The sequence below is a fragment of the Oreochromis aureus genome, linkage group 2 (genome assembly GCF_013358895.1).
Source record: "Oreochromis aureus strain Israel breed Guangdong linkage group 2, ZZ_aureus, whole genome shotgun sequence".
Lineage (NCBI taxonomy): Eukaryota > Metazoa > Chordata > Actinopteri > Cichliformes > Cichlidae > Oreochromis > Oreochromis aureus.
This window is the reverse complement of record NC_052943.1, coordinates 12,300,912-12,327,491: the sequence shown is the minus strand read 5'-3', so window position 1 is coordinate 12,327,491 and position 26,580 is coordinate 12,300,912. Positions and strand designations below refer to the sequence as shown.

Genomic DNA, 26,580 nt, shown 5'->3' with positions numbered 1-26,580 from the left:
GCTTTGGTCATCAGAGATTTGTTCACCTGGCTAAGGCAGGTGTTTATGTTGTGAGATTTTTTTTAAATGCACTTTTTTATTAATACATTCTCTTTGGCCAAAAATACTTTCACAAGCCAATTTGTTCTGAAAGGGACTTATTTTTTTCTTTTTTGAAAAGCGAATTACTCCCGGTACTATGACATCATTCTAATTGTTTCCAATGCATTTGACTTGATTCAAGAATTGCCACAAACAAATATTAGCTGTAACAGGACAGACAAAGTACAGAGTAAAAGTGCCCGATTCGAGAAAATTATTGAAACAAAACGGTTTGTATTGTAAACAACTGAAATTATCTCACCTCATTACCAGATGTTTTCACATGGAACGGAGCACTTGTTAAAATGGATATTTGTGCAGTGTGAGTTTTGGTCGGCAGGGCAGAGCGACTAACTAATCCCATTTTGATCCAATAAGTGTGTGTGTGTGTGTGTGTGTGTGTGTGTGTGTGTGTGTGTGTGTGTGTGTGTGTGTGTGTGTGTGTGTGTGTGTGTGTGTGAGAGAGAGAAAGAGAGAGAGGCAGAGAGAGAGAGAGAGGTGGGAGGGAGGGAGGATTGATCCGCGTCTGTTAAAATCTTGTTCTGGTTTTTCTTGGAGTGAGGTCTGTGCCTGCCGACGCGCCTCTCCTGTGCAGCCCCCCTCGAGAAGAGCTTCTTTTTTTTAAGAAAAGAAACCTTGGAATTTTTTGAAAGGGAGAAGAATCTACATAATACCAGTGAAGTGGATAAAAGCGCACGGCTGGATTCTTTTTGCGTTCCCTCATTCGTTTCCTCCTCTGGTGCCTGAATGAAACAGGGAAACAGATATATGGGAAAGAGGAGCTGTGCAGGTTTTGCACTGGGAGTCGATCTGTCAGTGAGATTTTGCGTAAACATGTTTCCTGCGAGCTCGCGTTAACTTCTCAAACTGCTGAACTCGACTCCGTTCCTCTTCCACCGCGGAGTTGGTTTTTCTCGGAACGAAGAGACTTTGGTGTTTTCCCCCCTTCAGAGAAACTGCTTAAACTTTCTGCGTTTGAAAAAAATAAATAAATAAAAAGATCGGATTGCATTTTCCCCCTTCAAACATTTTGGAGGTGATGTCATCGTGCTGTGTTTTGGCAGGTATTGTGTCGAGAGGGCGCAGGGAGGACTACTGCAGCCAGGCGGTAACCAGCGGCTGAGGAAAGCGGGGAAGTCCGGAAAATCAGGTGCAAAGTGCGGCTGTCATTTCCTCGCCGTGTCGCGGGTGGCTGAGTCCGCCACCCAGTCACAGCTGTTCCCATCATCTCCAGCCACCCCTCCCTTACTCATCTTTCTTTCCCCTTTATTTTCCCCTCCCATTCTCATTCAGCACTCTCCATATACCCCTCTGAGCTGGACCGCTCCGGGACCTTATCACCCACTTTGTCAAACGCTGTTGGTCGGTGTCACCTGAGCCACAGACCAGTTGAGTCAGCGTGGGGGCGCAGACATGACCGTGCCCACCTTGCATTACCCTGCGCCCGCAGAGCAACCTTCTCCAGGTCGCAGTTTCCTCCACCAGCACGCCCAGGTACCCCACCTCCAACAGCATCTGACCCTGCTCTACTGGGACTAAACCTGCCTCCTGCTCCCGTCTGCGGCGTGGCAAACAACCCGTCTCATCCCAGCAACCACATAACTCATTTTGGTGTCCAGGAGCCTGCTGTTACGCTTAAACGTTACGCATTGGATTACACAAAAGATTACGCACGCGCCGCATCTGTTCACTCGGCCAAGCATCACTCTGAGGGTCAACAGGGTCGATTGGAATTGGCTATCTGTAAGGCGTGAGCGCGCTTTCACCTGTTCCTCTCTTTGTCGGGTACGCGCAGCGAGCGTTTAAAATTCTAACCCTTTGCTCCCCCGCCCATCCGTTCCTTCCCCGGTCTGGACAGCTGTTAAGAGGTTGCCCGGCGGTCACAGTGGCACAGTTCACCCAGCTTCAGACCCCAACTTGCCCGTGCCCGCACATTTACTTACGCCGGGGCAACCGGGGCACAACGCCGCCGATGCCAACGGGAGTGTCCGCTCACTCTTTGACTCTGCACAACATCCACCGGATTCAAAACACAGAGGGGGACTCTGAGCCACTCTGTCGGACTGGCTCAAACCGAGCAAGGAGACTGTCTCTGGGACAAGTTCCATAGTGGAGGGGGGAAGCAATGTGGTCCCTTCTTTCCACGCTGACCGTCTTGTAAGTCACTTCTATTACTAATATCATCATAATATCATGAAATATTATTGCTTCACTCCTCAGGTTCTATTGTGTTTCAGTTGTTTAAACTAGTTTCTGGGTAGGCGAGAAGACGATGGAGAGAAAGGTTGCAGAGTATAGCGATTACATCACTCCTAATCAGTCCCCATAGAAAACATGCCATAGAGCTCTGTTTTGATTGGCTGACAGTTCAGGGTCACTGGGTCAGAGTCAGGGCCCTGTAACTCATAAAACCTGCCATAAACATCTCCATCACCATCTGCACTTACTTCAGGGATGGCCAGGCTGGCTTAGAAAAGACCATTTCTCATCTCCAAGAAAATGTTTTTTCCTATTGAAAATATTTCAGAAGTCAAATAACACAAGCTTTATCTAGTGTAATAGGAAAATGATAAAGTGCCAAGAGCAAATCTAAGGGAGGAGGATATGGGCTCAAGGGGCTCGAGTTTGCCTATTGGAGGTGTGTCTTGTTAAAAGCCAAGGGTTTATTTTTCTTTCTTTGTGTCGGCTGTGTTCTCCCAGATGGCAGTCATCTCCAGATACTTCTCATTCCTCACACAACCTGGACAGGGTGTGTGCTGCTGCTGCTGGTGTCTTCCTGACTTTCCTTCTCTTTGTGTGTCTCCCTCACCCTTTCTCCACCTACCCATCTAACTACATACATCTCTCTTGCTTTCTTGCCTATAATGCTTTTTCCATAGATACTTGCTCAGTTAAAAAAAAAGAAAGAAAAAAAGTATGAATTAATAACCGATGAATGATGACGCCCCTGGCAGTGTCTGAAGATGAGCAGGCTCACTGTTTAGTCTGCTGGTTTTAGTTTAGGTCTCCTTGAGCCAATCATCTCTCCACTCATCTCTGCTTCACCTATCATTTTTACCACAGCTCCATTTATTCATCCACATACTGTTTAACCAACTTCATCATAATTCTTCAGCCAGTGAGAAAAACCAAGGGCCTTTAGCCACAACAACCTGTTACTGCTCTTCTTCTAAAGCCACAGAGCAATGTCTAGGCCCTCTGGTTTTTGCAAATGCTGCGCTGTAAGTCCTGTTACTGCCAATACCACTCACACACCCACTCGCTGAACCAGTATTCTTAACGAAGGCCTGCCGCAGAACATCTGAAACTCTTTGCACTGTGCTGAAGCCCACTGCTCCAGCGTTGGCCTACCACGTTAACCACTGCTACACACAGCTGAAACCGCTGCTCTGTGCTAAGTCCCACCAGGTCGACCACTCTCACTCCACACCGGTGCCCAGTCCTCAGTGCTAAGGCCTGCTCGTCTAACCACAGCCTCCATATGGTAGATCTGCTGGGACGCACGTTTATGATGTCAGATCATTGCTTGCTTTGGCAACTGGCCAAGGTGTACCGGGCTTTCCCTCTCTCCATACCTCCTTCTGTCTTTACTCTCCCCAACTTTTACTCTCTCCTATTCTCATCCCTCCCCCCACTCCTGGCTGATCCTGTCTCCCTCTTTCCTCTCTGCTTCTTTTTCTCTCTGTGGCTGGCATAATATGGAGTGTCTGTGGTTTTTGTGGGAGCGGGAGAATCCAGTGCTGAGGCACTTTTCCTACAGTGTCCTCGGCAGCAGTGCAGCCGTGGTGTTTTAACAGCTGAGAGTCCTCACAATGCACAGGCGCTCAGGTTTTTTCGCCTGCGCAGGCAAAATGTGAGGGCCAATGCTCTACTGCATTTCCCAGGATGTCTGCATCTATTAGAACGACTCAGAAGCCAACGCAAGGCAATACTGAGAAAGAAGGAAAAGAGAAAGGAAACAAAAGGGTTGTGATGGCGTTTTGTTTATACATGTGTGTGTGGCAGGAGGCAGTAGCGTGTTACCATGGGCATGAGCTGAACACCTCTTCTCTTTCCTGTTATTTATCTCTTTGTCTACTTCTCACATCAGTCTACACTGTGGTTACACGTCTGTCTCTCATTTTGAGATGCATAACCTTGTGTTGTGTTGTTTTTTTCAGCGTGTCTCCTCCACCTCACATCTGCGCATTTGCCTGTTCTTTCTGATTTTATCTCCCCTCTTTTATTCTCTGTCAGCCTTCTTTGAGTTTGTCTCTCTTTCTCTTTCCTCAGTTCACCTTCCTCCCTTGTCGTGCACTTCTCTCATCTCCTTGCTCCCTTCCTCTCTCAGCAGAGTGTATGCCTTTTGCTTTAGCCCAGCTGTCAGCTGCCTGCTTCTCCTGTACACACACATACACCATGCACACATCTGCACATCTGTGTGCATGCCCATGACAGTGTGGAGGAGTCACCTCGCTAACCCTAAACATAAAGGAAGATAGGAGGCAGGCATGGATAGGAATAGGTAGAGTTCGCAGAGAAACCATGAAGTTTGAAGAGAGATAGGGGAGAAAAAGAGCAGAGCAGAAAGAGAGAAGAGGCACGCAGAGAGATAGCATAAGATGAGGTGGGGAAAGACAAAATTCGTAGAATTGCTTTTCAGCCCACACACTGGGTTCTGAACTTCATCAAGTCTTCAGCCACTAATTTAGAGCAGTTCAAGGACTGCCAAAGTAGGCTTTGCGCAACACAATCACTCCCTTTCTGAGGCTGTAAATAACATTCAATATATCCAAGGTCAAGGTCCAGGCTTCAATTAAGCAATGTGATGAAGTGAGAAAAATTATAATTGTAACTGTAACCAAGTGTTTAAATCTAAACATCATTTAAAGGTTTAGCTAGAGAGTGATAACAAATAAGAAATAACACACAAAAGTATACTTCTACGTGTGCAGTATTTATTATTTCTGCCTGCAGCATCACCACCAGTCAATTCCTTCATAAATTATCTTTCCACGTGTTTCAGTAGCTCTTGCTCTCGTCTATTCATTTCTAAATTTAACCACAGTCCACAGCTCTTAAAAGCCACATCACAGTAGAGTGTACACCTGTAGTCCAACTCAGCTGTCTACATATGCAGAGCAGCCAAATATGCAAGCCCACTCCCTTAGATGTCCAAACCAAAACATGTTCTAGCTGTCTTGGCATGTTTGCCATTTTTTGCTATGCTCCAATCAGGTCATTTGCAGGCCAGATTTTGGTGTGGCAAAAGTCACAGACGGGTCAGAAATTGGGTTCGGGCAAAAGGCTGGTAGCATTACAATAAACACTGCTCTGGGTGTTGTCTGTCTGCTGATCCTTGGACATCTGCCTGTCTTTATGTCAAGTTGCTGTGCCAGCAGCACACCCAGCACTGTGAGTAATGACCCAATAAGGAAATGAGATGTTGAACAGAAAGAACGGCAGAGAAGAAAGAGATGGAAATGATGGTGTCATGCTTGACTCTTCCAGCATTCAGTGTTGCTTACATTCTTCTAAGCTCATCTGTTTTATATTATTTCAGATGTATCCAGATGTTGCTGGTGATGTGCAATCCATTACAGGTGAGAAACAGCAGGCATGACAAAGAGTGATTGTGCGGCATGAAAGTTGTATATTTATCTTTACTCATGGGTGGGTGTGGGTGTTCCAGCAGGTACTTGGTATGGATGGAGTCAACTTCAGTGTGCATGTGGAGAACCAGACACAGGTGCGAGACACCATGAGTCGGCGACACCACCGAGTATACCAGCTCTACAGCCGAACCAGCGGCAAGCACGTCCAGGTGCTGGGACGCAAAATCAGTGCCCGGGGTGAAGATGGAGACAAATATGGTAATACACACAACACACACGGTGTAAAGTGGACAAGCTTAAATGTTATGTGTGTGTATGCACGTTGAGAAAGATGCTTACTCGCACCGAAGTGCACACTCACACTATCTAACAGCTGCAAGTACAAAGACTTAAAGGTTGACCAAGTGCATGCATGAATGGAGACAGAATGCAACTGTGCAGCCACACTCACAAAAGCACACACACATCTCCCCAGGCTTTGGCAGAGGGGCAGTGGAGCTTGTCTTGGGAGTACAAAGACCTCATCGACTGGCTGCTGACTCAATGATTCACTAGAGAGAAAAAGAAAGTTAGAGAGAGAGAGAGAGAGAGAGAGAGAGAGAAAGAGAGAGAGAAGTTGGTGTGTGAAATAAAGTGTGAGTTAGATGGAGAAGCCTGGCAGGTAGAGTGACTGGCTGAGTGTTAGAAACTCATCTCCTTCATCGATCCCTCCATTGATTTTGCATCCTCACTGTTATCTCCTCTGGATTTAAAACAGCAGGAACCCCCCCACCCACCCCCCTTCTTCTTCCATCCATCCTCTAACACTGTCCCTGTCCATCCCCCACTTCCTCCTCTGTCTGTAATGATGGCTAACCCATTCTTAAACCCCCGTGAATCAATGGGAAGAAGAAAGCCAAGCCATAAAAGTGGAGTTCACATTTCTGCATGTGGCTCAGCAGCACATCCTTTGCATTGATATGGATGCCAGGTCACAAACACACCATGTCAAGCTAGTAACTAGACTCCAGATACAAGAGATAGGGAGGATTTTCTTTGGACAAATACTACCTGAAAGACAGCAAATCCACCTAAATCTAACCAACTGTGGCATCAAGGCATTACACATGGGAACCAAGCGCAGAGAGAGAAGCTATGAAGCAAGTGCACGAAAGTCTAAACATTAAGTGAAAGAACAGAAGGGAGATGAGAAGAGAGTTGGGGGAAGAGAGGCGAAGGGGGCAAGAGGGAGGGAGGTATTGATTTCTCTTGACCCCTTTGTTGACTAAGGTCATGTAGGAACCGTTTTAGGGATTTTATTTTTAAACAGGCGCAAACGCTCTTTAAAGATGCGTAGTTAGTGAAGCGCTGTTGCCTGGAAGGATGAAGGATAAACACACATGCACCTGCACACTCTCACAGAGGCAGAAGAGCGCATGCACACACTTTAAAACAACAATATCACAGACATTCAGTCTGAGTGTTTTCCCGCTCCTCTCTGCTCACGGTGCTCCATCTAGTCTTGGCTCTTATCTTTTTTACAAGGCCCATTTCTGGTCAGCGGGCTCACATCCATGTGTGTGACCAGGCTTATCTGACAACCATCTGTCCAGCCAGAGACATTTACATCTGTCTGTGATTTATCAGTGTGTTTAATAGCAACTATGAATCCTACAACTGTGATTCAGTATGAATGCCTTATCTGCTTTAAAGGGCTGGTTTAGATTTAACAGCAGTCAGTAATCTACGGTCCTCAACAAAAGGTCTGTCAGTGTCAGCTTGAATGTTGTTCTTGGCTAGGCCGATATGCAAAACTAAACAAGCCCTAAATTTAGGACGCCGTGAGCTTTCTGTCTTGTTATTTGTGGGGTGAAAATTTTTAAACGTTGACTATATAAAAGTACATAATGTGTCCACTACCTATGGCTCTAATGTCTGTATGTCCCTTTGTATGTCCCTTCACAAGCCCAGCTCGTAGTGGAGGCTGATACCTTTGGTAGCCAGGTGAGAATCCGTGGCAAAGAAACCAATTTCTACCTGTGCATGAACCGCCGTGGGAAGCTGGTAGGAAAGGTGAGACTTCTTCTTTTAGATACATGTTAATCCAGAATATCTTCTTATTTGTTTCTGACCAGCCATTTTTTTTCTTTCTCTCTCCCTCTGTGTGTGTGTGTATACCTGTGGTTTTTCTGCTCTCTCAGAAGGCCAGTAATCGAAGTGCAGACTGTGTCTTTGTGGAAAAGGTCCTAGAAAACCACTACACAGCTCTAATGTCAGCGCGCTACACGGGCTGGTATGTTGGCTTTACTAAAAAAGGGCGTCCTCGCCGTGGTCCGCAGACGCTTCCCAACCAGCAGGATGTACACTTCATGAAACGCTTCCCACCGGGAGAGCAGCCTGACCTCACCACTCCATTTCGCTTCACCACCGTCAGCAAGCGGGGCAAGAGGGTGCGCGCTACTGGGCCCCGCTAGTTGTGGCTAACTCTAGCACCCACTGTCTTGTCATCCAAAGCCTTGACCTGAGCCTGCCAATAGCTAACCCTTTCATTCCTTCTGTCACACACGACTGAACACTTCCCTTTGTTGGGAAAAACATTGACCAGAATATTAATGAATCATTCATGGGGTTTAGCTCTACACCTGATTTGCCACTACAGCCTCCCTAGTTAATGATCATTCCTCTCAGTTTAAGTTCCCCTTACTGGACCAACGAGACCAATAATTGGTCCCATGCTGGAAGCTCTTTGGACCTGGTATGCTTCCCTTCATTTTCTAGATACACTGACAGTGAACCTGAAGGGCAGCCAGAGTCCGTGGGGTCTACAAAGGCCTTTAGTTCACAACCACAAAAACCACAAGGCCTTTGTGTCTCCTGTTCTGTACCAGCTGGACAATGTCAAGTATGGGATTACAACTGGACCATGCAAAACGGACAAGGGTGAGAAAGACTGACTGAACAAGAGAGTGGGTGCTTAGCCTGCAGATAAAGGGAAAGAATGATGGAGAAGACATGAAAATGGTGGAATGGACAAAAGGGATATAGTGATCTGCTCAGATCAAAGGGACCAGTAATGGACTGTTGACATGTGTCGCACTTATTTGTCTCACTGCTAAATTAGTGCCATCCTGTGAGGCTATTGGGTGAATGGCAGGGTGAACGAGGGAATGTTCGAATGAGTGGCTTCCTGAATAATTGCATGTTTGCAAGAAGTCAATGAGAAATGTATGTTAGAGTGTGTGTGTCTGTGAGTGAGCGAGTGCAACAACCATGAGTGAAGCTGGATCACGGGGGACTCTGGAAAGGGACCATGTAGTCCCTGCATGAACCTGTGACAACTCACCGCAGGGACTGAAGCTTTAGGAACTGGAATGTATAAGAAAAAAAATACACAAAAAAAACAAGCTGCACCAAAAACAGCCAGCAAAATCACAGCAAAACCAAACTAACAACTGACCAAAGACAACTGGAAGACAACCTTCTTCATGAATCCTCCCCCCCAACAGGACATGACATCCTTAGCCTTTAGGCAGAGAGGATGATGAGTGCCGGGGCCGAGCCCGCCGGGGAGGGTGCCTTTTCTTTTAGCATCGCTATGGAAACGACCCAGGGGATGATGCTCCTGTGCGATACCGTGGATACAGAGTGCTGCTACCAGGACATTCAGTGGAACAAACCAAAGTCTCATGCATAAACACAGGAGAAAAAAATATTAAAGGGAACAATTTATTGAAAGTTCTATATATATATTATATATATAAAAGAAGACAGAAACCCTAAATAAGCAATCTTACTATGATGGTTACTATAATTATTATGATAAAATTATTTCATTTATTTATTTCAGCTCTGTGTGCAGCAGTCTTTCTCGACTCAGTAAACCTTACAGAAACATTTTCTTTGTCTCCCGTCCTCATTCAACTTCTTCTTCACCTGCTACGTTCTGTTTAAAGGGCCACTTTCACAGACACGCCTGATCTGATCTTCTAGTGATTAATACGTTGTTTGAAAACCTATCACTTGGCAGCCTTTTTGTTTTAATTTAAAGATTAAATATCTAAGTAATTTATTTAGCCAAATATTAAAAGTTTTGTAAGTTCTAGCTACTGTAATACAATGGGTTGATAGCTTTCTGTGTTTTATATCATTTAGAACGTGTTTTTTCAGGTTCAGGTTCAGGCTCACCTCTACGTAGATTTGGTCTGCATTAAGGGTCCTCACATGCAGATCTTCTGAACAAACAGACAAAAGATAAGCTAAATACAACACACTGAGATAGATAAATTATAACAGAACCTATGCAGCATCATGTAGGATTGCAAAATTATGACTTCTTCGTCTGAGTGGTAGCTGCTGGAATAAAGCTGTTTTTTGTTGTTCTATACTTTGGCATTAGAAGCCTTTCTACAAGAGGAAGAGAAACTCACTATGCAAACTGGTTAAGTAACACCAGGACCCAGCTAACCACTGTAACTGTCTAGGCCACATCTACCGGTATCTGGGTTCAACTGCGGGTCACCAATCAGCCTCTGAGACAATTTAACAATTTGAGTATGAGCTCTGTTCTTTACAGATGAATATTCACACCATGACACACACACACACACACACACACACACACACACACACACACACACACACACACACACACACACACACAAAGACAAAATAGTCTAAATAAAACTATGATAAAATAATGGATTTAAATAACAGATTCATCACTGTTTGGTTTTTGGACTGATTGAAAAGGCTAAATCTCAAGACAACACCTTTGATTGAAGAGCTTTAGAAGGCATTAGGTTTGAGCTCCATAAGCTATGATCAGGTCAATCCTCATGTTTGTTTTGTTTTTATGTAAGATGCCCTGCTTTTTGCAACCCTCAAGGGATTTGTGTGCCCTCCCAGAATCAAACCAGCTATCTTTTATTTATTAGGCAAATGTGTAAACCACTACACTATGTAGTCATAGGTTTAATCTCTTTTTTATGTTTGTGGGAGAGTTCGTGATCTAATGCTGTAAACCTGAGACGAGCAGGGTTTGCAGTATGTAACTTAATGTTTTAAGCATGCAGGAGATAAATATCACAATAACAGTATCAAGTATTTTGATATAAAATTATAACTTACAACAACCAATTTTGCCTATTTGTATGAGGCTTACTTTTTGCATTTATAACAAGATACTGACTGCAAATTAAAATTTGTTGATAGCACCCACATTATTTTATTCATTTTTTTTATTAAACTATAAAAGTTTTGAAAGGGTTTCTGAGCAAATACCACAGGAATGCTGAGTAATGGCAAGAACCTGCCTCTTTTTCACCAGCGAGGTTTGGGAGGTACAGTGAAGTTCAAATGCAAGTTGAAATACAGCAACAAAAATACACCGTCCAAAGTAGAAGTTCTTTTACCAGCAGATTTCTAACAGAGTCAAGGTGCAGGGGACTAAAACCTCGGCAGAACAGGTTCTTAAGTTTTCATAGTCAGTATGGGCTGAATTAGTCACTGTAGCTCAGACATTAAAATGCATGGAAAATACATCTCTAAGATTTACCAGCCTAACACAGGAACCCTTTGAAAATACTTTTAAAAAAAAAACATACTGAGCATTAGTTGCTGTGCAGAAACCAGCAGTCACTTCCCTGCTGTAAAGTTTTGCAGTCAATTTCCATCATGGAGGATCAGACAAGAAGCAGTAGTGAGATACAGTTTCATAGTTGCTTCTTTGCTCATCTTATCCCCCATCCCTCCCCTTCCTTCCCTATCCTAGCAGGAGGTCAGTGAAAAGATGTCACTGCCAAATGACCCAATCATGTCTGCAGACACAAACAGCTGACTCAGGGGGGAAAGGGTTGTACCAGAGGATTCCTGTTGCAAAGCAGCAGGAATCTGTACTGGGGGGCTGTACAAGGAGGAGACAGTGAGGTGGGAGGGATAGGATAGGATAAAGACAAGTGAGTAGGGGGTGGTGGCGGCGGGGCGAGCTGTTCATTTTTGGAACGTTGCTCCAGTTCCACTCGGGAATGATGGAAATATTCCGCATAGCCAAACCCGGAGTGGAAGGTGTATGGTAATCATGTCGAGGAAGGAATGCCAAATATGTGCGTGAGAACGGAGCTGTGACCTGAGAGCTGCAGGAATTATGGGCCAAAATCCCACAGACCCAGAGGAAGCACACACACCCATATCCAACACATACACACATCATATATTAATGGTGCTCCACCAAGCACAAATCCATCCCACATAACTTATTCCCAGAATTTGAAACATTCTACTATACTGAACTAAACCCAGAAATGAAGAAAACCAACCCCCTCAGCAGGCCACCTCCCCTCCTTCTCCTCCTCCTAGAGAAAACACACTGCACAATAACAAATGTATTATAGAACTCAACTACACTACCCAGAGCTTTGCTAGAAATCTTCCACTGTAAGCATTTTAAAGTATACATCCCTCCTTCACAGTTAGTGTTTACAACAGTGGGCATGTGATCTGCTGTAACAGGTTGTTTAGACTCCAAACCTGGCTACCCAACAGTCAGAGAGGCACAGTCTCATAAACAGATTGGCCTGTAGGAGAAAGCTGAGTTTATACCCCCACCTGGTGGCTGCATTCAATACTTGAACAGTAGCAACAGGGAATACAACCTCACCAGCATGTATTCCTTTCTTAAAAAAAAAAAAAAAAAAAAATCTATATCTTTGCCAAGATGCAAACTGGCTTCCGTTAAATTCAAAACTCTCAGCCACTGGCACTCATTTTCTGAGTGCCTGCATTAATTGGAGACTGAAATTAATAAGTGATCACTAGTAGGGAGAACTGATCATTTCCCCATGGATTTTAAGTTACACATTTTGTACAGTACCTAATGTACATGTTGAGGACGAGGTGTGCTCTTATAATGCTTGCCATCCTTTTAAATTTTTAAAATAACAGGAAAAAGAAAACGCAATGGGGTAAAAGATAAGTACCTGCCAAAGGGCTATGTTCCATGTTGACAGACAGTATTTACATGCAGCATTCTTTCAGATTTGCATGTATCGCAAACAATGTGTGTCTGCAAGCAATCTGATCAAAATACATTAAGTGTCATTGTGTGTAAGGGTATTTTTGTCTTCTTGTAGGTAAGAACAGCTACTTCCATCCCATCTAGCCTGTTTACAATATACTTTAGATAAAGGCCTAATGAACTCTTAGTCAGATGGAGAGGCAGTGCAACACACACATACACCACACGTACCATCCACACAGACGAGAACAGATAGACAACTAGACACTCATTCATGTTACAGTTGGCTCAACACTCCACCACTGTCAAGTACTTTATTCACAATAAGGTCATTTTCTTCTTTAAAAAATCATTTTTAATATACAACACAATTTTTGACAAGACAACTCCGTTTACAGCTAAATTTGAGCTCTTGAATTCCAGCTTCTCTCATAACCAAAGCAAGCACGATGATGATGATGATGATGTAAGGAGAGAAAGATGGTGTGAAAGGGACAGAAGGACAAGAGGTCAAGATTAGAAGAAAGAATGAGGAAGAAGACAGAGAAAGAGCAAGAGGGTGGGAAGAAAGAGGACTACGCTTAGTATGATTTTTTTTTTTGTACTAAGAACCAAAAATACTCAAATAAAATTAGAAAATAACAGTAATAAAAAAGAAAAGAGAAGAGTTTAAGAAAAAAAAGAAAAAAAAAAAAAAAAGAGCAGAGGTGTACCAGGATGCTGTATCCAAGGCACCCTCACATGCATGTCTGTGACGCTTCTGCTCCGTTCTGCCATTTCACAAGTCCACATACACACACACTCTTGCAAACTTTGAGTGTGTATGCGCGCGCACCCCCATATTCCAAACGAGTGTGCATCTCTGGAGGTTGGGGGAGAGGGAGCGTGGGAAGGGTGGGGTGGGTGGAGAGAAAGAGAGAGACAGGGAGACATAAGAGAGAGTGAAAGGGAGGAAGGGATGCAATCCCAAACAATTCTCCCTCATTCACTCCCTCCAGCTCCCATCCTTCCCTTCTTTCCTAGAGCTGAGTAAAGAGTCTCTGTCTCCCGCATCACAGCTCCGGTCATCCTCTGTCCAACTGTGCCACTGTGCGTGTGTGTGTACATATGTGTGTGCGCATGTGTGTGTCTATGTAATATATATTTATAAATATATATCTATAAGCGATTCCATATCAGTGGAAACCAGTTTTGGCTGGGACTGAAATTGAGGAGAAGAAGCTGCTTTAAGTTTGTATCAAGGGGACAACAACAAAAAAAACAAAAAAAAAAAAGAAGGGTTGGGGGTGGGGGGGTGGGGAAGCTTGTGACTTATATAAGATCTAAGTTAATACTGTCATTAGTGTACTTTACAAAACATAAATTAGTAGTAGAAGGTGAGCTTCTTGGGAGCGCTGCATTGGTTTTGTAGTAGGGAATCCTCATCAGTGTTGACCTGTGTGTGTATGTCGCTTTACTGGCAGGCAATGGGCACAAGCTTAGAGTCTGTCAGAACTGGCAGAGAGGAGGAGTTGGTGGGGTCTGAGTGGGAGATGGACAGAGAGATGACAAGGAGGAACGAGAAGAGATGGGCTCCTTTCCATGACGGATGCACCCATCAACCAATCAGCCCTGGGTTCCTCCAAGAAAGGGTACGGTTGATGGTGACACCTGGGTGAGAAAGCCAGAGTGTCACACAATGAGTCTGCACCACAAGGGTAAACACAGAATGGTGGATTTTTATAGAAAGGTTTTAGGGAACCAGGTGTATCTAGGTACCTGCTATCTAGAAATATACGTGTAGGTACGCGACGGAGACCGTCCCTCTGACTGGCCGTTGGTTGAGACGTTCAGGAAGTCCCATATCAGAATGGTGTCGTCGTGAGAACTGCTGATGATCTGAAACTCATCAAACTGCAGACGGAACACGCGACCAGAGTGCTCCTGAAAACACAACAAATTAGGAAATAATTTTAACATGATGAGCGCACAGAGCTAGATTATTAATAGCACTACTGTTTTCCATAAATTAAAGAGGCCCGACTAGAAGTTCAAACAATGGGTTTTCCACCAGAGTCACACCGTTAATTTGTAATTAATCATCCATGCCCAGTGCTCTATATACACAATTATTTAATAAAGAGGATTCATAATGCTCTTTATAAAATTTCCTTGTATTTTTAAGTAAGAAGAAGCAAACATTAACATTTTTTTTTCCCCCCTCACCCAGATGTGCTGCACTCACTTCATTAGTCAGACACTTGGGTTGCTAAATCGCTGTTACTCACCACTAGAGTGCGCAGACATAATGTGCTGGCTGGGGCTCGTGGGTCCAGGGCTGCCTGCAGGTCCCATACCTTAATTTTGCTGGACGGCAAATCAAAATGTCACAAAACAAACCCAAAACAAAAGTCTGTGCACAAAACTGTGTATTTACATGACTTACCCGTCGTAGGCGCCGCTGACAATCCTTTTGTTGTCAAAGCGAATGCAGCGCACCAACTCCTCGTGACCTTCCAACACTCGCAAGCATGCCCCGCACTCTATGTCCCATAACCTGCAGAAAGAGAAGCCTTTGTAAACAAACACCAAGATCCAGACCCTGCAGTGTTTACACAGCAATCTGTGCCAAAATATCAAATATCAAACACTGACAAGTCAAAGTGGGACTTTTAAACTTTCAGCTCACTTGTTGAGAAAAAAAGAAATTGCAAATGCTTGTAAATAAAAAGTGTTCATGTTAAATTCAGGTAAAATATTACAACCTCTGAAACTGACAGACTTCAAAACAGACAACTAACAGTTGTGCAACTCCTTATGTTTAAGTCAGTCATGAAGGCACAATCTAGTTGCCAAATAAAGTGACTGCTAAGACCAAAGACTCAATATTTATCCATTTGCCCTAACGTGTCTGCTGATTATGTATTATGTCACTGCTGATGCAATCACATAAAAATCTCACCTGTGAAAACAGCAAGTTAAGAAATATAAATGCAACACATTATTGACATTGAGCTTTGGAACCAAATTCTACTGTACATCAAAAATGCATCAAAATAACAGAAGGAAGTTTCAAAGATTTTTCAACTGCAATCAGTTTGTAGAGTACTGCAGGGATTCAAATAAGACGGAGAGATTAGACGGAGCTGTTAGGTGACAGGTTGCAGGTAAGAGTCAGGTGATTGGGTGCACATCTCCAAGATGTACCTAAGATTTCCACTTATGTACACCACTAAAATAATAATGATGATGTCTGCTCATAGAATGATGCTGCATCAAAGTATTTAACAAATATATCTGTTGCCAAAACTGAGCATAAGCAAGCCAACTCTGGGATCTTCATTACACTGGCTGCCCTCTACACTCATTCTGTCATTTGATGGTGAATACAAATAAAAGATGTAAACATAACTGAACATATCAGATATTGTTTTTTGCATATTCAACCAATCATAACCTCAGCTACTGTAATCTTGCCCCATCAGGAGGCTGAACATGTTAGCCAGACACATTTATTTAAGAGGTGTTTAATAGTGAAACATTAACATGTATTCTACATAATCCAAAATTACTTTGCTTGCCTGTATTACATAGCATGACTTTATCTGCTAACAAAGACTCCGGTTTTAACTGACTATCGGATTTTAAATTTGAGGACATATCTTTGCTAGTTTAGCCATGAATTTCACACACACACATACCGAATTGTGTTGTCAGATGAGCCACTGACCACCAAACGATCTCTGTATTGTAGACAGGCAATTCCCCGCTTGTGACCATTTAGAGTACGAACAAACTCACAGGTGCTGGTGCTCCATACCTAGACAGGGGGACAACACAAAGTTTGTAACAACATTTAAGGAAGTTTTTAGTCAGAGGGTTTTTAAATCATGTACATCTGTTGTACTGATAAATAAAACTAAAACATCAAATTAATCCAAATTTTATCAGATGGATAATATTTCTGGAAAAGAAAAAGAAAAAAATGAAATGATTTGTAAAGGAACATTTCTCTAACTGTCGTCACCTTTATAGTGCGGTCCCCTGAGGCAGACACAATGTATTTGTCGTCAAAGTCAACCACATTGACGGCAGCCCGATGTCCCACCAGGACGCGGCGTAGACTGATGTCAGTAGGCGAGGCCATATCCCAGACTGCGATTGAACGGTCCTTGGAGCAGGTGACCATCAACCCATTTGCAAAACGCAGATGAAGAACTGCCTCATTGTGGTGGATCAATGTGTTCAGCACCTCACCCGTCGTTACCTCCCACACCCTGTAGAGTGGAGGGAGATGTCAGCAGGGTCGAATGTTAAAGGCAAAGGTGACAGAAAGAGGAAGAAAACAGAACATGGCAAGAAGGAAAAACAGACATGTCAAGGGATGGGGTGTAAAAACAAAGAAAGAAGAAATGACACATTGGAAAATGATTGAAGGAAAGAAAAATGAGATGGGGGCAACAGGAAGAGAGGTCAAAAAGGAGATGGAAAGGACATGGAAGTAAAACAAAGGAAAATGAAAAACAATAGAGACACAAGAGATTTTAATTTTTTTCTAGATTTGTAATAGAGAGCATCTCACAGTGCACACATGTACACACACTGAGCTGCACTAAGGCGCTAAGAGTCAAACGCACAACACTCTGGAAAAGCTGACAACCAAACCCACAAACAAAGTGCCTGTCAAACTGTTGCTAAGGAAGTGAAGTCACATTTTCCTTGGATACTGCCCAGTGAGTATGCCTGAAGTGTGAAGTAATAAGAGAAATAATGTTGAGCTTCTGTGTGCAGTAGCCAAACAAGAGTCAACCTATACACCACAAGCCAAAACGTTCAATATCTGCAATGAAACGCATCCAACTATCTCCAATAATGACAGTAAATCCAATTCATTTTGATAGGATATATGCTAAAGTTTTTATATTCATTTTATTTTAGTCATGACTGGCTGTGAAACAAGCATACATTAGGATTCCTGAATACATGCATAAAGTATTTTGAGCATTATAAGCTTTTACAAGATTGATGGGATGCTGTTAGAAAAGCAAATTAACCAAACATATTACTAAATTATGTCAAATTTTAAAAAAAAAAAAAATAAATATAAGACTACTAAAAATCTCCAGGTGCTCTTATTTCCTCTTGCAGTCCAAAGACATGCAAGTTAGGTTAGCTGGCAATATTAACCTGGCTGTAAATGTAGATATGAGACAAGCATTTCAAGCTCATAGCATAAACTGCTGTGTGGATGGGAGAACAGTGTAAAGGATTCTGAGTGGTTGCTTTTTCTTTCTAATCAAATTGGAGCTCTTTGTTGGAAAAAAGTCCAAGTTCTAGGTGATGTTCTTCAGCTTTGTTGAACTTTACATTTTACTTTACCAATCTAAGAGCTCTAAAAAGAAAATGCAGACAGAAAATCCTTGTACCACATAGGATCTCCTATGGCTTTAAACCAAGAATGCCTTCCAATTATCTACATAGATATCCATGTCAGGGGATTGTGTAAAAAAAAAAAAAACAAACAAAAAAAAACAAAAACCATTTTCAGACAGTTTTTAAATGTTAAACAAAATTATGAGTGTTGAAAATGAAAACGTAGCAAAAACAGAAGTAAATAGAGTGATACGATGTATTCACACCGAGTGGTGTCCTCTGCTTTATTCAGACTTCCACAACTTTCTCTTCAGTAACTTGAACCATTTGTTCATCTTGCTGACATAGCTTTGACCTACTCCAAAAAACGCCCTGTGTTATTTCTGGAAAAAGATGCGCTGTACCTGACAGTTGAGTCAGAAGACCCGGTCACGATGACTCTCTCATCATACTGGAGACACAATACTGAGCCTGTGTGACCGGTCAGTATCTTCAGACACTCCAGAGTCTGTTTATCCCAGATCTAAAAGGAGCAGAAGAAAATTGAAGAGATGAGTGAAGCACAGGAAGATATGAACAATTAAAGAATAAATGGTTTTTAAAAGAATGCAGATTTGGGTCATGCCAAGACTGGCCCAGTCTCACAGCAACGTTCATGCACTGTTCATGCCCCATTTCCCTACTGCTGCACTGAGCTCTAGATGTACATAAGAGCCATTCAGCTGTTCCCTTGCTGTGCGTCAGCCTCCTACATAACAATAAGATGACAAATCTGCTCTTCTCCTCCCTCTATCCACCCCTTCTCTTCATCCTCATCTTCTCACGGGCCCCTCACAGACAGACAGATAAGTGGAACACACAGCAGGTCTGGAGTTGAGACTTTCTTTCCTATAATTCACTTGTTCTCTGTCTCACTCTCTGCTGGTTCAGACCAAGATGGTAAGCCATAATGAGCCCCCACCCCACCCCCCAGGGGAACCCCCCCCAAAAAAACAACAAACGACACACACCCACACCAAATTTTTCCCCATCTTTGCTGCTGGTGTTTAAACACAAAATAGGATCAATAATAATTACTCCTGCATGTCAATTTTGTTGGTCATTTTGTTTCCCCCCCCTCACCTCTTTCTGAATTGTACATTGTGTTACATCATCTTAGTAGTTTCCTTACTTATAGGAAGAATTCTGAATTTGTTCCATTCGTAAACAGTACGGTTTATTTATAACCAAGTCTCGGTTACCTTGATGGAATTGTCCCTAAGGCCACTGATGATCTTGTCGTCATCGTACTGGAGACAGTAAACCCCTTTACTGTTTTCTGAGCGACACTGAATCCTCTGCAAGTTGTGTCTGCCACATCGCCAATTAGCCTCAATAGTCTAGAGGGAAAGAGAAACAAAGAGGTCTGTAACGGATGAAACATCTACCAGGCTACGAAATGGTTTCAGCATTATTGTCATGATAATTTAACACGAAAACAATAATCATCTTTTCGTTTATTACTCATAATCATTATGAGCATGCATTTGTACGAGTGCACCAAAATGTGAAAGTGAAAATAAAACTCCACACGTTAATCATTCGAGAGGATAATTACATTCACATTGCTCTTTGCTGAATCCAAAATAAGAATCCATGTGAAGCTCAGTAACGAATTTTGTTACTTTCAAACTTATACAGTTATGCCTATAAATGGTTTACCTACTTAAGTCCATTTTTTAAAATCACGATGACAAATGATATCTGGTGCAATAATACAAACTGATTAAAAAAAAAAAAAGAAAAAGAAAAAAAACTAAAGTCATAAAGATAATGAGAATGTAATCACATCAAGCGTTATGACTTACCTCTATATCTTGAATGATCTTGGGATAGAGGGAGTGATAGTAAGAGTTGGGTGGGATTTCTGAGGTGCGGTTCTTGAACAGATATTTCTCCCTGAGGGGGAAAAAAAAAAAAAAAAAAAAAAAGAGAGAATGACACTCACCTTTGTGCACTGGGAAATTCTGCACATGAGGCAGACACTAAAGCCCAGCCAAGAATAACCTTTCCACTTTATCCTCAGGCTTTCCTTTATGTAAAATTAACCTTTTAAATTCTTTTACCCCTATTTTAAACAGATTTCTTTCAATACACATTACAATATCATTTTCTTATTAATCTGCATCTGGGAGTGCCTGCATACGTTCTTACCACTGGTGTCTCTCGGACAGGCCTTTCCAGAGCGGATCAGTTCGGACCATGCGTTCAATGAGCTTCTTCCACAGCATACCCTCAGAGATGACCCTCTGCCACTCCTTACATACCAGCTCTGCTGCACACAGCGAGCGTGCATCCAGGAAAGACAGGATGTTCTCCGCTATGTGATCCAAGCCTTGGGCTAGACAGAGGGGGAAAAGAGGTGACCAAGTGCAAGCAGTGACATTACCTCATCTCGTTAGTTTATCTGTCCCCAGAGCTCATTTATTCAGAAATGTTCAAAGACGATCAATAAATCAAGTTGTGTTTATTCCTTAAAAATGCTTATAAAAGGTTAAAAAGGGTTTTATATTTCTGTTTACTTTTTAAAATAAGAAATATTCTAAATTAAACGCACACACACGCAAAACCTGTGGGTAACAAACATCCGCTAATCTCTGTTCGTACCTGGCAGCGCAGTAATGAAATCCCTCTGCAGCATTGGTTTGAGGTAGGAATTGATGTGGCCGTGCTGGTAGTGGCACATACGGGAAATCAGGCGCTCAACAAACTCCACCTGCTCGGCCTCCGACCACTGGTCAAACAGCGCGATGCAATGCTCCTTCTCCTTCTCATAGTTCCCCTCTGACGGGCGTTTACGAGATCCCACAACAGGACCGTTACTAAGCTGTAAAGATCAGGAGCACATGAAGATGAAATGTCTAGTTGTGTTAGACTGAGAAGATGTTGATAAATAGTCACATAACACAAATCCAGTCAGTTAAATCTTTTAGGCTCCCACTGTTACACAGGAAATGTATACCAAACTTTGAGCAGCAGCTCATTTTTGTATGAAGAGAAAATGCTGACTGGGAGTGTCACCTGTGGATTGGTGAACTTCCTTGAAGTTCTTCAGTGCAAAGTTTCCAACACTATGGCATTAAAAATGACTTGAACTCAAATGTAGTTTTTCAAGTAATGCAATCTAATGTTACTTTAAATGATTTTATTTTTCCCCGTCTAGAAAGCTTTCTAAATAAAAATAAATACATTGAGAAAAGAAGGTGGGGGAGACACTGAAGCTCAAAGTTGCGGTGCTTATTGAAGCCCATGTATAGGCGTGAATGAAGGGGATTAATGCTGCTGAAAGTTAAAAATAAATTTTAACTGCCACACAATAAAGCTCCAGACACACAGTAGAGAGAGAGAGAGACTGATTAGTGGTGTCTTTTCATTTGAACTGCAGCAGAAGACAGCAAAACCTTTAATGTAAATATCAATGGTTACTGTATTTTAAGAATCCAAAAATGTCCAAATTGTAATGTTTTAAAGTCAGCTGAAGCTTTAACAAAAGTTAAAACAATTCTTAAATAATAAACCATACCAATGTTGTATGTACATTTGAAATACTGTAATAAAGCACACCTTGAGAACTGTATTCTTCTTTGGCGACAGATCGTCCACAAGGTTCTGTGACTCCATCCCTGATGTGTTCTGCGGATAAAGAACAAAACAAAGACGTGCCACAGGTTAGTGTTTCATTCTCACTCTGTGTTTGAAGGCACTTTGAGAGCTGAGGCAGCAGTGTGGATAGCGCTTGACGCAAGAATGCAACAAACACAGCCAAGGAGGGGGTAACCATCAAGTTTCTGAGAAGTGCACGCACAAACAGCCGTGCACACACACACACACACGCACACACACACAAAGTGAGGAAAGAAAAAAATAAAGAAGATAAAAACAAAGTATCTATCCTCTTGCTTGTCTGCGATGTGGGTCAAATAGTCTGGACAGGAAATTAAAGGGCAAAATCTTGGGTATGTCACTGGCACTCAGCTCAGGTATAAGTGTAATAAAAGAGATATTGGTCTTAGAGATACAAATGATAGAAAGAAAATAAGATCTAAGCCATTTCTAGCATCCTTTGTAAATGGACTGCAAACATGCCATAGAAACTTTAATACTAACATTGTTATCCACAGCTCATGTACTGACATGTTCTGTACATTCAACTAAAACTATTAGCCTTCTTAGAGTATGTATACTTATTTGGAAGCCAACGGCAGACAACTATTTTTATTCCTAATTAGACACGTCCAGCAAAAAAAATCACAGACCAACTGTACTCTTGGGGGCTCCTGGTTTATCATTTAGAGTTGTTACAAATACACTTTGAACTGCCGATGTTAGGAGACTTGTTTCTACTCTGTAAGATTAACCGTAAAAAAAAAAAGAAAAAGAAAAAAAGCATATTCCTGAACTAACAGGCCTTCAAAACAAACTGTACACTCGGCAGAAATAAAAAAAGCAAAAACCATCTAAATCATATCTACGTTTGAAACACACAAATTAATCAATGCAATTTATAGGTTTACTGCTATACTTCTTAATGTACACATTTCCTGTTTGGGAACCTGGGGATACAAAAGAGGTTTACTTCAGAGCGGGTCAGTGCTATTGTATACATGTGTGGGTGATGAATGACCCATAGGTATCATCTGAAAACAGTAATGTTGGGGGGACAAATCTACAGTGTGTACCTGTTGGTCCATATATTATAAAAGCCTATCTGTTAAAGCTTTTTTCAGGAGCTGAAAGTTTTCTTTGCAGTATAAACAAGTTCTATCCTGAAAGCTGCTTGCACGGTCATGTAGATACTGTTGTTTATTTTACTTTTTTTATACTTCAAGTGTGAGCTGTTGCAAGTTTGCTCAGTGCAGATAACCATCTTTTGGTGATGCTGCTACAGGAAGAGCTTGAGCAAAATCAACAGAACTGAGTGGCTGCAATCAGTACAACCACACAAACAAAAAGATCCAAATACCAAGACTTGGTACTTGGATTTTTTTCCAAGTACCAAGTCAAACGGGATAAGAAGCCATACTGGTCTTCTCAATTACGAAAGCAGACAGGATAAGAGGGCATGGTGGTCTTACTAGTGTTAATGATCATGCAGAGAATAAAAGAAGAAGCAAAAAGAAATAAAATTCTCTCTCACACACACACACACACACACACACACACACACACACACACACACACACACACACACACACACACACACACACACACACACACACACACACACACACACACACACACACACACACACACACACACACACACACACACACACACACACACACAGACACAAAAGACACCAGGTTTAGGTAGGCAGGCAAGCAAGCAAACATATAGCCTCTCAGAGCTTGAAGGAAGACCCCCACCTCGTCCCTCACACCTCCAGGTAGAAGGAGAGAAAACAATACTCCTCAGTGCATGGTTATTCTCTGGTACCCTTGCATCCTATCTCTTACCATACCAAAGTAGTCAGGAAATGGTTTAATATCCAAACTTGGCATATCCAGATTTTTTTTTTCTTTGGTTAAACAAGACAAAGCACTGGCAACTTTATCATTTTCACTGTTCTGTTTCAAAAGATCTGAAAGTAGTACTTTGTATAAATAAAATTACTTTTAAGCAGAGAGTGTTTGAGGAGGCACCAAAGAAGAACCCAAGAGCAGAGTGCTTCGAACAGGGAGGACAGGACAACGAAAGGTGAGGAGGTAGGAGGGTGAGGGGTTGAGTGGGTGCTGTGTGCACCAAGGTGGTATGAGGAGCTGTGTGGGGTGGACAAAGAAAAAGTAAAGGGTGAGGAGATGGCAAGGGAGGAAGGGAAAGGAGGAGGAGCAGCAGAATTAAGAGGAGAGAGGCAGAACCTGGTTGTGAGCCCGGGTGGAGGGGATGCTCTGCAGGCACCTGAGTGCACACAAACTCTCAGCCACCGAGGAGCAGCCCAGCCAGAGAGAGCGAGGCACAGAGCACTGTGTGAAAGAGAGAGAGGAAGGGAGGAAGGGAGGAGGAGAACGAAGTGGACAGGGTGAGGGAGGAAGAGAAAGGGAAGAGCAAGAGAGACGTGGGAAGTAAAGGAAGGGGGGGGAGATGAGGGAAGTTGGGAGGTGGAAACCAAAAAGGGTGAGTGAATAGATGGATCAATGAATGGATAGATGGATGGAAGTGGTGGGGATTGAGGAGCAGGACAAGTGGAGTGTAAATGTGTGTAACGGGACAAAAAGAATGGATAAATAAATATGGTTTGGTTTGAAATTGAGAGGAAGTGAGCGTGTAACCATCAAAGGTGGAGAGAGAGGAGGAAGAGAGGAGGTGGGGGATAGTGAGGGGGAAAAACCAGTATTAGAGCTACACAGATTGGCACGGTGAGCGCAGGAACACACACCCCGTCACACACAGATACAGACTGATAAACATACACACGGAAGCATTATTAGACATGAACTGGGTGGGGATAGGTAGAGGAGAGGGAGGGGCAATGGTATCAATCGTCAATTAATGTCACTCTTGCTTTGACATGAGCCCCACCCACTGTTCTGCCATCCCCACTCTCATGAGAGGTTAGTGAATAACACTGGGACAAGTAAATAAATAAATAAATAAATAAATAAAGTAATTAAATTAAATAAAATACATGGACACAACCCAGACAAAATTCTCAATTTTCTGTGTAGGTAAACAATTTATGCTCCACTTTGTCTTATCTTTTAGTGTAATTTAATGACTTTAATGGCATGTTAAGCTTTTTTTCCTCATCCTGTGACTCAAGAAAATTATGACCAACGTTGAATTGAAATCCATGGGCTGAATATATGATAAATAGCTTTTATTACAGGACACATGTTGTAAGGCTCTTCAAGCACTTAAATTCTGTTTTAAGGTTTACCATTTACTTCAAATGAAAGGCCAAATTACTACTCAAACCATACAAAAATTTCACTTTATTTACCCACATTGCAATTTAGACCTCCAATTTTTCCTGATAAACTTTTAAGCCCCTTAGTGATGTCTGGTGATTTTTATCCCTCCTTTAAAAAGTCTAATTGAGATTAACAAAACGTTTTTTAAGACATCTGGCCAAGAAAGCAACAGATAAGAAGTATATTAGACATAAAAACTAATGCAAACATCTAGGGAATCACTTTTGGTAGACAGCAGCTATAGACACCTGTAATGCTTAAGCAAATGACTCTTTAGTACAAGTATGTATTAGGTGCTCTTTTAGGAAACTTTTTTCCAACTTAACAGGAATACATCTTATTTTCTATTAAGGAATATAAGACATTATTTACTAGGCCCGGGTTTCAACCTTTAATTTGTACAGTACCACTGCATTTGTTGCACAAACTGATAGATCTTCCAAACACGTGTAAACTGAAATTCTTTTAAAGGTCAGTTTCGCTGACATAACAGATCAGATCCTCGTATTAATTGACGTCTTCCTTACGACCACTTTGACCCCACAGAGTAAATGTTAGCGGTCGGTAGGCTACAGTTAGCCTAGCTGGCTAGTTTATCGAGGCAGAAAATCAATGTACAACAAACCCAATAGTTTTTGGCAAAATCTAATTGACTAAAAATGAAAATAATACCGTCGTCTTAATTTATGTTTGATGTTACGAAAATAGTTTTGCTAGACATAGTCAGCCATTTGTTTTTAATGTAGAAATTGGTGTCAAGCAGCGCATTTAGCAAGCTAGCTATTAAGCTAATTGCTAATGCTCGCTAGTGGAGGTAACGCTGTGTGAATGAAAAAGCAATACACTTCCTTCTACGCACTTTAAAAAATATAAACACACAAGCAGCGCATTGTTATGATTTTAGCTAGGTTCACATAAAATATAAAGATGTGACTGACACACCATTTACCGAGTAAGCAGTCTTACCCTAAATCTACATGATATAACATCGCGTTGCCCGTAAATTTACGTAGTTCACGACATTCTAGTCAGTATTAGCATGGCGGCTAGCTAAGACTCAGACAGGGCCCAGTTAAAGTGGCGCAGCGTCACCGCAGTAAACGCTACCCCAAGAATTCTCGTCTGCCTTCGACCGACGATTGCACATCAACCTATTAATTTTTCCCATTATGTACAAACTGTACCCAAACCAACATAGGTTTTAAATCTATCAGAGAAAGATGTCTGGGACTTGTTAATCAATCCAACCAGTATGTGGAGCATTCGTAGCAAAATGTATCGATAATTTCAGGCCCTCCCTCTGATTTCTGGTTCCCCCTCCTTTTTCCTCCACCTCTCCCGACAAGTCGCTTCAGCCCGTTCCTGCCGTCGAATCGAGCCTCGGCGATTTCCTCAACAAAACACTGACAGCGATTAATTCGGTTGTTCATAATGCCATATAGAAAAAGATCTTACCACCAGTTCCACCGTTTTGTCCTCCATCTCCTGCTCCATGTTGATGATCCCCCCCGAAACTCGCTATGAAAATGGAAACCCAGCCCTGCGTCGGCGGCCCGCAAATTCAGAGACGTCATCCACTTCGCTCAGCCACACAGCTTTGGTAGGGCAGTGT

The 26,580-nt window shown here is 42.4% G+C and overlaps 2 protein-coding genes across 6 annotated transcripts; one reads left to right on the top strand and one right to left on the bottom strand.

Annotated features, from left to right (window-relative positions):
• The first annotated feature begins 621 nt into the window (after positions 1–621).
• Positions 622–10,038, top strand: fgf18a (fibroblast growth factor 18a). 4 transcript variants are annotated; one of them, XM_039618053.1, is made up of 6 exons: positions 623–1,231; positions 1,375–2,238; positions 5,624–5,663; positions 5,753–5,933; positions 7,621–7,727; positions 7,856–10,038. In XM_039618053.1, the coding sequence occupies exons 2-6, from the start codon at positions 2,207–2,209 to the stop codon at positions 8,126–8,128; spliced, it is 633 nt and encodes a 210-aa protein (XP_039473987.1). In that variant the 5' UTR covers positions 623–1,231; positions 1,375–2,206; the 3' UTR covers positions 8,129–10,038. The 4 variants fall into 4 exon arrangements, with proteins under 4 accessions (XP_039473993.1, XP_039473987.1, XP_031615679.1 ...); XM_039618059.1 differs by having other exon boundaries at positions 622–2,238; positions 7,859–10,038; XM_031759819.2 differs by having other exon boundaries at positions 623–2,238; positions 5,756–5,933.
• Positions 10,039–12,937: 2,899 nt separating this feature from the next.
• On the bottom strand, positions 12,938–26,576 carry fbxw11a (F-box and WD repeat domain containing 11a). Of its 2 annotated transcripts, none has more exons than XM_031759815.2 (13): positions 26,424–26,576; positions 21,622–21,690; positions 20,665–20,884; positions 20,212–20,398; positions 19,866–19,956; positions 19,260–19,397; positions 18,423–18,541; positions 16,673–16,922; positions 16,347–16,465; positions 15,092–15,202; positions 14,934–15,012; positions 14,425–14,589; positions 12,938–14,316 (listed from the first exon to the last, which is right to left on the bottom strand). In XM_031759815.2, the coding sequence occupies exons 1-12, from the start codon at positions 26,460–26,462 to the stop codon at positions 14,428–14,430; spliced, it is 1,584 nt and encodes a 527-aa protein (XP_031615675.1). In that variant the 5' UTR covers positions 26,463–26,576; the 3' UTR covers positions 12,938–14,316; positions 14,425–14,427. The 2 variants fall into 2 exon arrangements, with proteins under 2 accessions (XP_031615675.1, XP_039473966.1); XM_039618032.1 differs by lacking the exon at positions 26,424–26,576 and adding an exon at positions 23,916–24,011.
• Positions 26,577–26,580: the final 4 nt, after the last annotated feature.

Coding starts and splice junctions, on each gene's coding strand:
- fbxw11a (XM_031759815.2), bottom strand. CDS start 26,462: ATGGAGCAGGAGATGGAGGACAAAACGGTGGAACTGGTG. Junction 15,203..16,346: donor TCATCTGACAACACAATTCG/GTATGTGTGTGT, acceptor CTCTTTCTGCAG/GTTATGGGACATAGAGTGCG. Junction 14,590..14,933: donor TATGTCTGCGCACTCTAGTG/GTGAGTAACAGC, acceptor TTGTGTTTTCAG/GAGCACTCTGGTCGCGTGTT.
- fgf18a (XM_039618053.1), top strand. CDS start 2,207: ATGTGGTCCCTTCTTTCCACGCTGACCGTCTT. Junction 2,239..5,623: donor CTTTCCACGCTGACCGTCTT/GTAAGTCACTTC, acceptor ATATTATTTCAG/ATGTATCCAGATGTTGCTGG. Junction 5,934..7,620: donor TGAAGATGGAGACAAATATG/GTAATACACACA, acceptor TCCCTTCACAAG/CCCAGCTCGTAGTGGAGGCT.